This window comes from Giraffa tippelskirchi, chromosome 1, assembly GCF_054371585.1.
Source record: "Giraffa tippelskirchi isolate mGirTip1 chromosome 1, T2T-mGirTip1v1.2.pri, whole genome shotgun sequence".
NCBI lineage: Eukaryota > Metazoa > Chordata > Mammalia > Artiodactyla > Giraffidae > Giraffa > Giraffa tippelskirchi.
Window position 1 is genome coordinate 46471427 of NC_137275.1, and position 12955 is coordinate 46484381.

General features: G+C 45.2%; 1 protein-coding gene across 3 annotated transcripts in view; it reads left to right on the forward strand.

Annotated features, from left to right (window-relative positions):
- The first annotated feature begins 4502 nt into the window (after nucleotides 1-4502).
- CORIN (corin, serine peptidase) overlaps nucleotides 4503-12955 on the forward strand; it is a 285216-nt gene continuing 276763 nt past the window's right edge. For 2 of the 3 annotated variants that reach the window (XM_081590643.1, XM_081590651.1), the window contains exon 1: nucleotides 4503-5027. In XM_081590643.1, coding sequence (XP_081446769.1) covers nucleotides 4956-5027 — 72 coding nt within the window. In that variant the 5' untranslated portion in view covers nucleotides 4503-4955. Of the gene's footprint in view, nucleotides 5891-12955 lie in introns of all 3 variants that reach the window. The other variant, XM_081590633.1, reaches the window with a different exon arrangement.

Below are 12955 nucleotides of genomic sequence, written 5' to 3' on the forward strand. Positions count from 1 at the left end.
TGCAGGGGGTGGGGGAGGCACTATTCAACTCACTGCAGTGCTCAGTAAACATTTGATGGATGAATGAGTGAATTCACAGTGTAATTCTGGGCTGTAAACTTTTGGGGGCATTTTTCATTACTGTCTTAATAATTGTACTGCAGGAGGTAGGGGTTAAGAGGTCAGTCTAGTTCCAGATTGCTTGGGCTCCAATTCTGGGTCTATCCTTTTCTAGTTGTGAGGTCTTAGGCAATTACTTAACTTCTCTTAGACTTCATTTACTCCTCATCTGTAAAACAAACAAGGAGAAATAGTGTCCAATAAGTGTTAGCTATTATTATGTGTCTACAACTATTTTAACTTTTTTTTTATTGGAGTATCATTGCTTTACAATGTTGCATTAGTTTCTGCTGTACACTGAAATGGATTAGCTATATGGATACATATATCCTCTTCTTCTTAGACTTCTCTCCCCCGTCCTGCTCCATCCCACCCATCTAGATCATCACAGAGCACCAAGCTGAGTTCCCTGTGCTCTATAGTAGGTTCCCATTAGCTATGTCTACAACTGTTTTTTTTTTTTTACTTTTTTTTTTACAACTGTTTTAAAGCACTTATTATGTTTGTTTATGACAACTTATGCAGTGGGGCTATTCCCATTTTACAACAGAGGAAATAGGTTTGCTTCAAGAATTCAAAACTGAAAAAATACACATGTCACTTTGTGAAGTGTCTGGCATACAGCGCTTAGAAATTCTTAGCTATGATAATAGATAAATGTGACAATGTCATGATTTCTCTTACAGATTGATTCACAAATCAGAAAAACTAATTGTAAACTGGGACATCTCAGTTTTTTGCTCATGTGGTCATTGTCGTTGAGGGGGTATCCTCAGGAAGGGGTTTCCCCAGGGGCTCAGCAGTAAAGAATCCACCTGCAGTGCAGGAATTCAGGTTCCATCCCTGGGTCGGGAAGATCCCCTGGAGAAGGAAATGTCAACTCCAGTACTCTTGCCTGGAAAATGCCATGGACAGAGGAGCCTGGAAGACTACAGTTGCAGAGACTCAACTGAGTGACTGAGCATAAACAAGCATTCTTAGGAAAACTAGACAGGATGTGGGCAGTCAAATGGCAACCCTAGAGATGGGGAAGACTAGCACTAGGTATATGAGGGTGCTAGAAATAAAAGTCCCTTGAAATTTTATGGGCCAGTTCTTATTACCTTCTTCCCAGGGATGACTATATAGAGTAAGGGATTAATACCCCAGAAATAGTATATATACCAAACAGAATGTCTACATGGGCTACTTTTATCATATACAGAACGTTTCAGCATGCTGGAATATATTACTCCAGATATGGGTATGTTGTTTTTGCCTCTTAAGTAAACTCTCCCTGTAATAGGTAAATGTCCAGTTTGCCTATTTCTTGCTGTGTTCTTCATATATTTTTTATTTTAAAGGTTTTGTGTCTTTAGATCTCAGCTTAAACTCCCTAAAATACATTCTTACCTTACTTGCAAGTATTTTTCCATAGTTTATTTACATTTGTGTATGTTTGTTTAATGTATTTATTATTTCAGAAAGTTCTCTAAGGGCAGGAACTCTTATTTTGTTCATCTGGCAGCTAACCAATCTTAAATGAGTGTTGGTTGAATGAATAGATAAATTGGTAAGTCTTGGGATAACATATCTATTTTAGCTGCTGCTTTCCTGTTTTCACCCTGGAGTACTGCTGCTTCTCTGACATGTCTCTTGCCTGTTCTCAAATGGCCTTCATTTGTAGTACTAAGCACTGAAATTTGTCTGTAATGTGCAATGTGACCCACGTTTGACCTGTAAAGTCACCTTTTCCAGAGGTATACTCACTACATTTAAGTTAATTTACCCATAAATCCCATGAAGATTTATTTTTTTTCTTTTAAGCGGTCCAAATAGATATATGTTTGAAATACTAGGCAATAAAAATTTCAAAAGGCCGTAAATATTTCTTTATGTAAAACGAAAAGTATTGTCAGAAACTAGGTGATGGTTTTCACTCTAAGTTGAAAAGCAAGTGTGGCAAATTTTTTAAAAAGGAATAATACATAGGTCATTGAATATTATTGTGAGCTCTCTGCAAACTCAAGTTGGTTCGTAACATAACATGTTATGAGGTTTCTAACATTTGTTATGATTCCTTATATAAATAAACTGGAAAATTCTGAAAGAGACGGGAATACCAGACCACCTGACCTGCCTCTTGAGAAACCTGTATGCAGGTCAGGAAACAACAGTTAGAACTGGACATGGAACAACAGACTGGTTCCAAATAGGAAAAGGAGTACGTCAAGGCTGTATATTGTCACCCTGCTTATTTAACTTATGCAGAGTACATCATGAGACACGCTGGGCTGGAGGAAGCACAAGCTGGAATCAAGATTGCTGGGAGAAATATCAATAACCTCGGATATGCAGATGACACCACCCTTATGGCAGAAAGTGAAGAAGAACTAAAGAGCCTCTTGATGAAAGTGAAAGAGGAGAGTGCAAAAGTTGGCTTAAAGCTCAACATTCAGAAAACTAAGATCATGGCATCTGGTCCCATCACTTCATGGCACGGAAAATGGGGGAACAGTGGAAACAGTGGCTGACTTTATTTTTTTTTTGGCTCACTGCAGATGATGATTGCAGCCATGAAATTAAAAGACACTTACTCCTTGGAAGGAAAGTTATGACCAACCTAGACAGCATATTAAAAAGCAGAGACATTACTTTGTCAACACAGGTCCGTCTAGTCAAGGCTATGGTTTTTCCAATGGTCATGTGTGGATGTGAGAGTTGGACTATAAAGAAAGCTGAGTGCAGAAGAATTGATGCTTTTGAACTGTGGTGTTGGAGAAAACTCTTGAAAGTCCCTTGGACTGCGAGGAGATCCAACCAGTCCATCCTAAAGGAGATCAGTCCTGGGTGTTCATTGGAAGGACTGATGTTGAAGCTGAAACTCCAATACTTGGGCCATGTATGCGAAGAGCTGACTCATTTGAAAAGACCCCGACACTGGGAAAGATTGAGGGCAGGAGGAGAAGGGGACAGAGGATGAGATGGTTGGATGGCATCACCGACTGAATGGACATGGGTTTGGGTGGACTCCGGGAGTTGGTGATGGACAGGGAGGCCTGGCGTGCTGTGGTTCATGGGGTCGCAAAGAGTCGGACACGACCAAGCGACTGAACTGAACTGAACTTTTATTGAAGTTTGTTACAAAGCATATAAAAATAGCTGTTTACCTTCATGCAAAGACTACCTCAGCTATTTACTCTGATGCCACTGGTACCTAGAATTGGTTGGGTTTTCTTGCTAAAAGGAAGCTTAGAGAATGCTGTTTTACACTATCAGTGCAGTCAGCTTTAGTTCTCTGAAGAATGGTCCTGTATAGTAGTGGCTAATTCAGATTCCCTAATGTAGCTACTTGAATGTCACAGTTTCTGTAGCATCTCCACCAGAGGGCAGAAAGTGGAAGCGAAAAGAGGTGAATAAACAATCCACCCTTGGCTTCAGAATGCCTGTAGAAATATTGAGGATTGAATCCAACCCTCATTTTATAGACAATTGACTGGCAATGAAAGACTAGGGGGTTTGCTCAGGGACAAATTGTTCAGGCTCTTGATTTGAGGATGGTGTTCCTGTGGTAATGATGTGATGATGTGTGATGAAACAATATTTTAGAACATAATCCTGAAATTACACTGCCTCTGCAGAATTCCAGCTCCGTACTTGCTAACTGTGTAAACTTAAAATTTAGGCTGGTTACTTTGATTCTCTCCCTATTTCAACTGTTGTATGATGCACTTACTACATTTTCTACTTTCTCATTTCACTTCAAAAGCAAAATACTGATTCCCCCACCCCCAATTTTACAAATTATCCCCCTCTCCAGCTGTAATATTGAGGGAACCGGTGCCTGGTACTTATTTTTATTGACTATTCATAGCCACCTCCAGAATACCGGAGATGCATTTATTCAGTAACCTCATGAGTGATTTGTGAAATTTTCATTAGATCTTGACCGAGGTTGGATAAAAAATAGTATTTCTCAGAAAAACTCAATGTAGTCCTTTTCTGCCAAACCTATGACAACTATCTTGGGCTTCGGGTGATAGTCTTGATCATTGTAAATACCTGCGGTGCTCTCCTGAAAGCTGCCTGAGGAGGAGCAGCTGCTGGTGAGTGACAGAAAGGCACAGAGTTGTTGGCTCCTAGGGTTCAGCCTGTGGAAGCCCTGGGCATAAATTGCCGCCAGGTGTTTGGAAGCCGACTCTGCTTTACTCCTGGGTCCCTGCAGTCTTAGCAAAGTCTCAGGCAGTCTTGCAAAAGCAGTTTCTTCCCTAAACATAGAATCTCGATTCCATTTGCCTAAAGCAAACAATGCTTACCCTGGAAAACGTACGTTTTTGTTGAGATAACAAACTTGGACCTTAATTGCCAGTGGCTGCAGTTATTTTGATTTTTACTTGGCTATGCTCCGGCCAAGAGACTGGTCTAGGATTTGATGAGATCTGGGAGAGACGAGAAGCAACTCCTTGGCTCTCAGTTACTCTGTCTCCCCCAGCCCAAACGCTCAGGTCTCGCCCTCTCCATGCTGCCGTCGCGGGTGGTAAGTGTGGGGGAGAGTTTGGGTGGGGGACCAGCAGTCCACTTGGCTTCCCCACCCCTCCAGCCCCTGAAGAATAACTTATTTGAATAACTGCCTAGAAGAGGTGGGGTTGCGGAGGATCTGTCATGAAGGGTTTTTATGGGTGGGGCCTAGGGACACGAGGGAAGGGAGGGAGTGGTTCGCGGGTAGGATCTGACGAGCTGACAAAATGTGGGGCCCCTGTCCCTTGAAGTGCAACTTGTCTCTTCCTGAGCGAGGAGCAAGGCATCCGTAGTGCCTCTCCCAGGGGCACGCAGAGGAGAGAAAAGCGACCAAGAGTGGACGGAGGAAAAAGCGAGACATGCTCTCCACGAAACAGTCCCCTGCCCTGGCTCCGGAAGAGTGCTACCGCCCAGCCCTGGCCCCGGAGCGGGTAAGATCCTGCCGCCAGACAGGTCGGATGACCTCTCAGTCCGGATGGATCCAGGGTCAATCCTTCTCGTCCCGCCCCCTCCTCCCCTTGGGTGCCACCTTCCCCCACCGTCGGTGAGCTTCGGCTGTCCCAGCCTCACGCTATAACCAGTCTTTGGGCGCAGGGTCATGGATAGGGTTTCCTTTAGCCCTCGAGCCAGAGTTGTTGGCTCCTAGGGTTCAGCCTGTGGAAGCCCTGGGCATGAAATTGCCGCCAGGTGTTTGGAAGCCGACTCTGCTTTACTCCTGGGTCCCTGCAGTCTTAGCAAAGTCTCAGGCAGTCTTGCAAAAGCAGTTTCTTCCCTAAACATAGAATCTCGATTCCATTTGCCTAAAGCAAACAATGCTTACCCTGGAAAACGTACGTTTTTGTTGAGATAACAAACTTGGACCTTAATTGCCAGTGGCTGCAGTTATTTTGATTTTTACTTGGCTATGCTCCGGCCAAGAGACTGGTCTAGGATATGATGAGATCTGGGAGAGATGAGAAGCAACTCCTTGGCTCTCAGTTACTCTGTCTCCCCCAGCCCAAACGCTCAGGTCTCGCCCTCTCCATGCTACCGTCGCGGGTGCAGAGCCAGGTCGGTCCAGAGACCACGCTCTCCTTGCCAAGGGCGTCGTCACGTCCCAGGTACTCCCTCCTCCCCCTCACTGTCCCTCTTCAACACGGAGTCCTCCACGCATCGAGTGGACTCGGCGGCGTCCGGGCTCCTGAGGAGGCTGCTGAAGGAGCCGTTGGAAACAACCCCTTGGGGGCTCCAACGCTTCTTTTCTGCGCCGACGCCGGGTATCTGGAAGGAGCGCGCAGCATCGCCTGTCCCAGACGTAAGCCTCCTCTCAGTTGCGCGCGCCTGAGTCTCCGTCCCTCCGAGCTCCCGGATTCACGCTCAGTTCCCCTGCCACCGGTGGTGCCGGTGATCATTGGGCCATCCGAGCGTGGGCATCTTAGGACTGGTCCCACTTGCAGGGTGCTGGCAACTCCTGCGTCCCCTGTGCGCCAACTTGGCGGCGTGTACCGGCCCTGGGTGCAAGGAGCGCAGGGCCACCGGGGGACGCAGGTTCGAGCTACTCCGGGTTCGGCGGGCTCTGATACTGTCCTGGGAAGGGACAGCGTTGCCCCTGATTTGGGAGAAGAAAGGTGGGGAAGACGAACGCGGAAGGTCCTCACTGGCCTGATCCCCCAGGAACTGGATCTCTTTCGCGCTGCTCTTCTTGTTCGATGTCAGGAGGGTCCCGGAGTCCACTTGCCGCTGCGGGGTCCCGGCAGCGCGGAGCCGGGTACTAGTGACTGTTCTCTGGGCGGGGATGGAGGGCTGCGCGGGTTAGGTGTTGTTGGGTCGGATCCTGCCAGAACTAGTCCCCAGCTCTTGCAGCAAGCTCTGCACTCCGGATGCCACCCTCTTTCGGCCGGTGGATGGCGATGTAGGCGCTTTTTGCACTACTCGGTATTCCCAGGACAGAGTTCTGCGCGCTCAGAGCTAGGAGCTCATAAGGGAAGCCTCCCTGCGGGGCATTCCCAGGGAAGCGGTCCTGTCAATTCAAAGTGGAGCTTTCCTCCCGCGGGAAACTTCTGAGAACAGTGTACTACAAAGACAAACTCACTCTTGAATAAGACGAGACAACTTCTCTGTGCGCATTTGTAGTTTGTATTCTCCCCGACCCTTCCTTGGTAAAGTAATTTACTGATGGAAGCAAAACTCTGCAAAGGAATGCCGACTGCCACCAGAAAGGGAAGTCAGGACTTAGTGGTGGTCATTTCCCAAAGACACATATATTTTAGCTGAAGGTGTTAGAAATTAAAGATGTCACAACATGGTGGCAGTTTAGTCACTAAGTCGTGTCTGCCTCTTGCGACCCCATGTAACCCCATGGACTGTAGCCCGCCAGGCTCCACTGTCCATGGACTTCTCCAGGCAAGAATACTGGAGTGGGTTGCCAGTTCCTTCTCCAGGGGATCTTCCCTACCCAGGAATCAAACCCAGGTCTCCTGCATTGCAGGGAGATGATTTACTGACTGAGCTATGAGGGAACCCCCACTTTTAGAAATAGCCCAGAGAAAATGAGAGGAAACAATGGGTTTTTAAAAAGCTATAGGAAAAAATAAATAAATAAATAAAAAAGCTATAAAATCAGTTTTTGTCACAACACAACAATCACCAGCTAGTTGGTATTATTTGGTGTTAATAGTTTTGTTGTGTAAAATTAGGCTAGAAATCAGTCCCCACAGCCAGGTTCCTGGAGCTTGAGAGGTTAGACTAGCTGTCTGGGTAGACAAATGTGATTACTGGGCTAAGCTGGTTTTCCATAGAATTCTTCCCAGGACACACCGAGAGTTGCACCAGGATGAACTATTTTCAGAGTTATTTGGGTGTGGAATCACATAAGTCTCACAACCTCAAAATGCTGTAAAGCTTTATTTAGGGGGAAGGGGCTCTTCCCAGAGGGTTCCTTGCAGGATCGGAGCACAGGACAGGGATGAAAGGCTCAGTTAAACTTTGAGGAGGTTAGACAAATAAGAATTGCTTTATTAATCTCATCAAGTATATTTCCAGGCATAATGAAACTTTTTAAAGTGATGCACAATTAGTTCCATTAGAAACCTTCTTCATAATACTGCAGAAATCTTATTAATAGCGCAGCAGGCATCCACGCCTCCACCACAAACCACCTGTGCTTTTGTCTTGGGAGGGCCATCTTTCCCACCATGGCTTCACCTGATTTCCACACTTGCGGGATCTAATGACCCGCACCTGCCCTTTACCACTGCTGGAGACAAACAGGAGACTGGGGGAGAAGCTGAGCAGCCAGATTTAGCATTGTCACTCTTGACTTGAAACTAGTTATTTTCAAACCTACATACCATTTCTTAGGTGCCCCGTTGCTCGGTTTTCCTCATTCCCTTACCTCCAGCCTCCCCTGCTGCGAAGACCTGTAGTCTTGGGGTTTCAAAGTGTCACTGTGGCCAGGGAAATGGGGGCTCCCTGAGCACCAGGAAAGCTGGGTGATAGAAATAGTGCTAAATGTGTCCCAGGAAGAAGGTTTATTTAATGTGCCAATTTGGCCTTAATAAGTTAGTCAACAGGTACTCATTCTTGCCTCCTGTTCTTCCTGATTAAGTGGAAAATGGGGCTGGTTGCCTAGAGGATACTGATTTGTATGGAATACTAGATCCACACTAAACACTCAAGTAATTCTCAGACCTGTACCTGTTCTGCAAAATCTACTCAGACACACATATATGCATTCATCCATGCATACCCACTTTTGTGTTTCAGACTCTTCAGAGAGGGTGGAAATGGGTGACATCACAAGAGTGAAAGGTGCTGTAAATGGAGTGCCTTGATGACTAGATGGATTTTGGTGTCAAAGCCATATTCAGATCTCTGGCCCTAGCCTGTAAAAGCTGCAAGGCCCTGGGCAAGTCAGAGAATCTTGCTGAACCCTGATTTCCTCATCCAGCTGATGGGGATGATCACTGACTATCTATAAGAGCATGTGAAGATTAAGGAAATAAATATGTCCAGTAGCCAACCCACCAGGCTTCTTTGTCCATGGGATTTCCCAAGCAAGAACACTGGAGTAGGCTTCTGTTTCCTTCTTCAGGGGATCTTCCCAACCCAGGGATCAAACCTGGGTCTCCTGCATTGCAGGCAGACTCTACCATCTGAGTCACCAGGGAAGCCCAAATATGTCCTAGAAATACTCTACATACCGCTGTACCTTCTGTAAAGGCTCCCTCCCCTGTTTTTACTTGTGGGGCTGGTCACATCTCGGATTTCTGAGGCTCTCAGGTTTGTCTCCACAGCCAGCCTTCTGTGATTCTAGAGCAGTGCCCTCCAATAGAGTAGCTGCTGGCCACATGCGGCTATTTAATTATTATGCTCATTTAAATGAATCAAAATTAAATTAAAAATTTAGTTTTCCAGTCTCACTGGCCACATTTCAAGTGCTCAGTAATCACATGTGACCAGTGGTTACTGTGTTAGACAGTGTAGACAAAACATCTCATTCACTGAGGCGTGTTCTCTTAGTTCTAGAGCTCTTTGCTTGAGTGATAATTTAATGAGACTCTTGGATGATAAAGGTTTTTCTGTCCAGCACTTCCCTTTGCTTCTTTTCCTCTTAGGAGTTGTTTTGTATAGCCGAATCCCTTCTGTTGTGTCACAGCCAGAGCATTTGTTGAACGGTAGATGGCTATTTATAATTGGCATGATTTATATAATTACAGCGGAGAAGGCTTTAGCACCCCACTCCAGTACTCTTGCCTGGAAAATCCCCTGGACGGAGGAGCCTGGTAGGCTGCAGTCCATGGGGTCGCGAAGAGTCGGACACGACTGAACAACTTCACTTTCACTTTTCACTTCCATGCGTTGGAGAAGGAACTGGCAACCTACTCCAGTGTTCTTGCCTGGAGAATCCCAGGGACGGGGGAGCCTGGTGGGCTGCCGTCTCTGGGGTCGCACAGAGTCGGACACGACTGAAGCAACTTAGCAGCAGCATATAATTATAGAATAAATGATACATAATATTTATTATAAATCAGTCAAGTATGTGTATTAGTCACAAAATCCTTAGAAATTCTCCCATAACTGATGATTTTTGCTAATGTAGCATCCTTTTCCTTTCATAGATTTATGGCTGATGATTTTCCTGGTTTTAGAGCAGAAATTCTGATATAATAGAGGGAGGCTCTTCTCACTCTTATGAACCCATTGTTCAGTCGCTAAGTCATGTCTGACTCTTTGCAATCCCACGGACTGAGGCACTCCAGGCTCCTCTGTCCAAAGGGTTCTCCAAGCAAGAACATTGGAGTGGGTTGCCATTTCCCTTTCCATATGTACCCATATGTACCCTTATATGTTGTACTATTTTCCATAAGAATGACACTATTGATCTATTTTCACTTACAGTGGGGTTATGTCCCAATAACCCTTCATTTTGTTGTTTTTTAGTCAGTCATGTCTGACTCTTTGCCACCCCATGGACTGCAGCATGCCAGCCTTCCCTGTCCTTCACCATCTCCCAGAGTTTGCCCAAACTCATATCCATTGAGTTGAGTCAGTGATGCCATCCAACCATCTCATCCTCTGTGGCCCCCTTCTCCTCCTGCCCTCAGTCTTTCCCAGCATTGGGGTCTTTTTCAATGAGTCGGCTTATCACATCAGGTGGCCAAAGTATTGGAGCTTCAGCTTCAGCATCAGTCCTTCCAATGAATATTCAGGGTTGATTTCCTTTAGGACTGACTGGTTTGATCTCCTTGCTGCCCAAGGGACTCCCAAGAGTCTTCTCCAGCACCACAGTTCAGAAGCATCAGTTCTGGTAGACATGAATTTTTGAGGGACATTATTCAAGCCAGTACAGATGCATAGACAGGTAATCCTTTCCCTGCCTTAAGTTTATTCTATTCCTAGGACTTTGCTAAATCTGCTTTAGTGCATAGTCCATAATATTTATTATTCTTATAGGCAACCACCATGCAGGTTGGGAGATTATGTGTGCTTTCCATGTGGGTGTAGAGTACATGGGCTGGCTCGCTGAGTCAGCTGCCCTTTCCTGAGCCTGTCACTGTCCCCAGCCAGCCTCCTGTCTCTACTTCTTTCTCTTTGCTCAGCAAGAGCTGCTGTTGTCCTGGAGCACTGGTGTGTCTGTCAGCCGCATCCCCAAGGGCTCTGTAGCCATGTTTGCTCAGCTCTGAGCTCTGCTGAAGGATGCCTATAAATTGTGTTTTCGTCTGAGCCTGCTGGCAGTGACTTCCCTCAGCTCACCTTTCAGCAGCTGTTTGAATATTCTCCTGCTGTACATTTCTCCATGTTCAAACCATCAGAGCTGGTGGTGACAAGCGCAGTATCAGTGCTGGTTGGGGCTAGCTGGGGATCCAGGGTGCTCCTGTAGGTCATCCATCTGGCCATTCAGTATCAGTGCTGAAACTTACGAGCAGCTCAAGAGGACGTCTGTGGAAAAGGGCCAGTCAACCAACAGGCTGGCTCAAGAGTAGGGCAGAAAATATAGCTATGGGCTGTAAAGGTTGTTTTGGTGCCACTAGTTTGAGCTCAGCTTGGGTTCCCTTTGAACTTTCGGGCTGACAGCATTTAGAGAGTGCCTTTTGTTTCTAGCGCTTGGGAGAGTTTTAAAGAAAAGTCCTTATGCAGCTATGAAAGTAAACGATGATAGACTTTCCAGAGCCACGAAGGTCATTCTGCTCAAGTGTCACAGCTGCATCTTAAAGGTTGATAGCACCAGAAAATTTTAATCGTGTGTCCATGAACCCCATGAATACTGAACAGTCTCTATGAACAGTTCAATGTGAATTTTTCTGGCCAGGGCAATATAACACTCTGAGAACTTAGGAGCCACGTGCTAGAACAAGATAACCTTGTAAGAATTCAGTTGCATCGCCTAGACAGAAAGAGGAGTAGATTCATCCATTTATTCAACAAACAGTTATGTGCCAGGCACAGAACTAGGCATTTGGGATGCACCAATGAACAAAACAGATTCATGTGTGTGTGAAGCAAATTTGTTTCTAATTACGTGGTAAACACTATTATCAGGAGCGCAGGGAAGAGAGAGAACTGTTGATGTCGTATGAGTCACTTTGCCTGTTGTTCTGCTCAATGCCCTGGAGTGAGAGCACAAATGAAGAGAAGGGAATCTGCTATTAATTTCAGAACTCCAGTGCCTTTTATATGTATCCAGCTTGCAGGCCTACATGTGATCCTGTGTTTAAAGATCAATGCCTTTTTTTTTTCTTCTAATCTCAGGCCAATTAATTAATCTGGTACTCAACTGTTGAGCTTGTTCCATCTCTGGAAAAACTGACCATGTGGGATTGATTGACAGAAGTTATACTGGTCTCCAACATGGCACTTTCTTAAGGATTTTCAAGGATTATTTTGATACTACATGATTTTCAGGGTTGTGTACCTATTTCAGAGTCTCATCCTTCAAGCAAGGTGCCACTCCTCTGTAGGGTGGTTTGGAAATCAAAGCTGTGTGATTACACTTAATGTTTCTCTGTGGATCCTTTAAAGCAATTTTGTTTAATTTGACACAATCAGAAATGGGAGCTCTAGTCTTTATCTGATACTGAATTGCTGTGAGACTTTACAGAAGTCAATTAACTTTTTGATCCTGGTTTCCTCATGTGTAAAATGAGGTGGTTAGACTAGACACTCTCCAAGGGCCTTTCTAGATCTAAAAACTAGATTTTCATGTTGCAGAAAAAACGAGGAGCTCATTTTACCCTTATCTTTTTTCCTTATCTCCTTCCTTTCAATTGAGAAGCACTACTGGGTGAAGGGCATCTGAACTGATGCTGATTTCTGCTTCCCTGTTTGTGGGTCTTTGCCATTTCTTTTCACAGTGACCTCTGCCAAAGTTCAGAATGGCCTGTTCAACTCCAAGGAAGACTGAGCAAAGGAAATTTGCTCACCAGTGGCCATGTTTGTCTGGGGATATCTTCTTTGGTTCTAAGTCAGATCTGAGCGTTTCACCCAGGCATGCATCTTGCGCATGATAGAAAAGGTGTAGAGAGACAGTCATTGGTATTGAGGGTCTCGCAACAGGTGGTCCACATCAAGCTGGGAGCCAGACATGCCTCTATTGTTGGCTGTGGGTTTGTCAGAAACAGCTTTTGTTATGTTGAGGTGTGTTCCCTCTACGCCCACTTTGGCAAGAGTGGCATCATGAATGGATGTTGAATTTTATCAAGTGCTTTTTCTGCATGTTGAGATGATCATGTGATTTTTGTCTTTTCATTTGTTGATGTGCTGTATCACATTGATTTGTGTATGTTGAACTATCTTTTCGACCCTGGGATGAATCTAACTTGATCGTGGTGTACGATTTTTTTTAATGTGTTCCTGGATTCAGTTTGCTAACGTTTTTGCA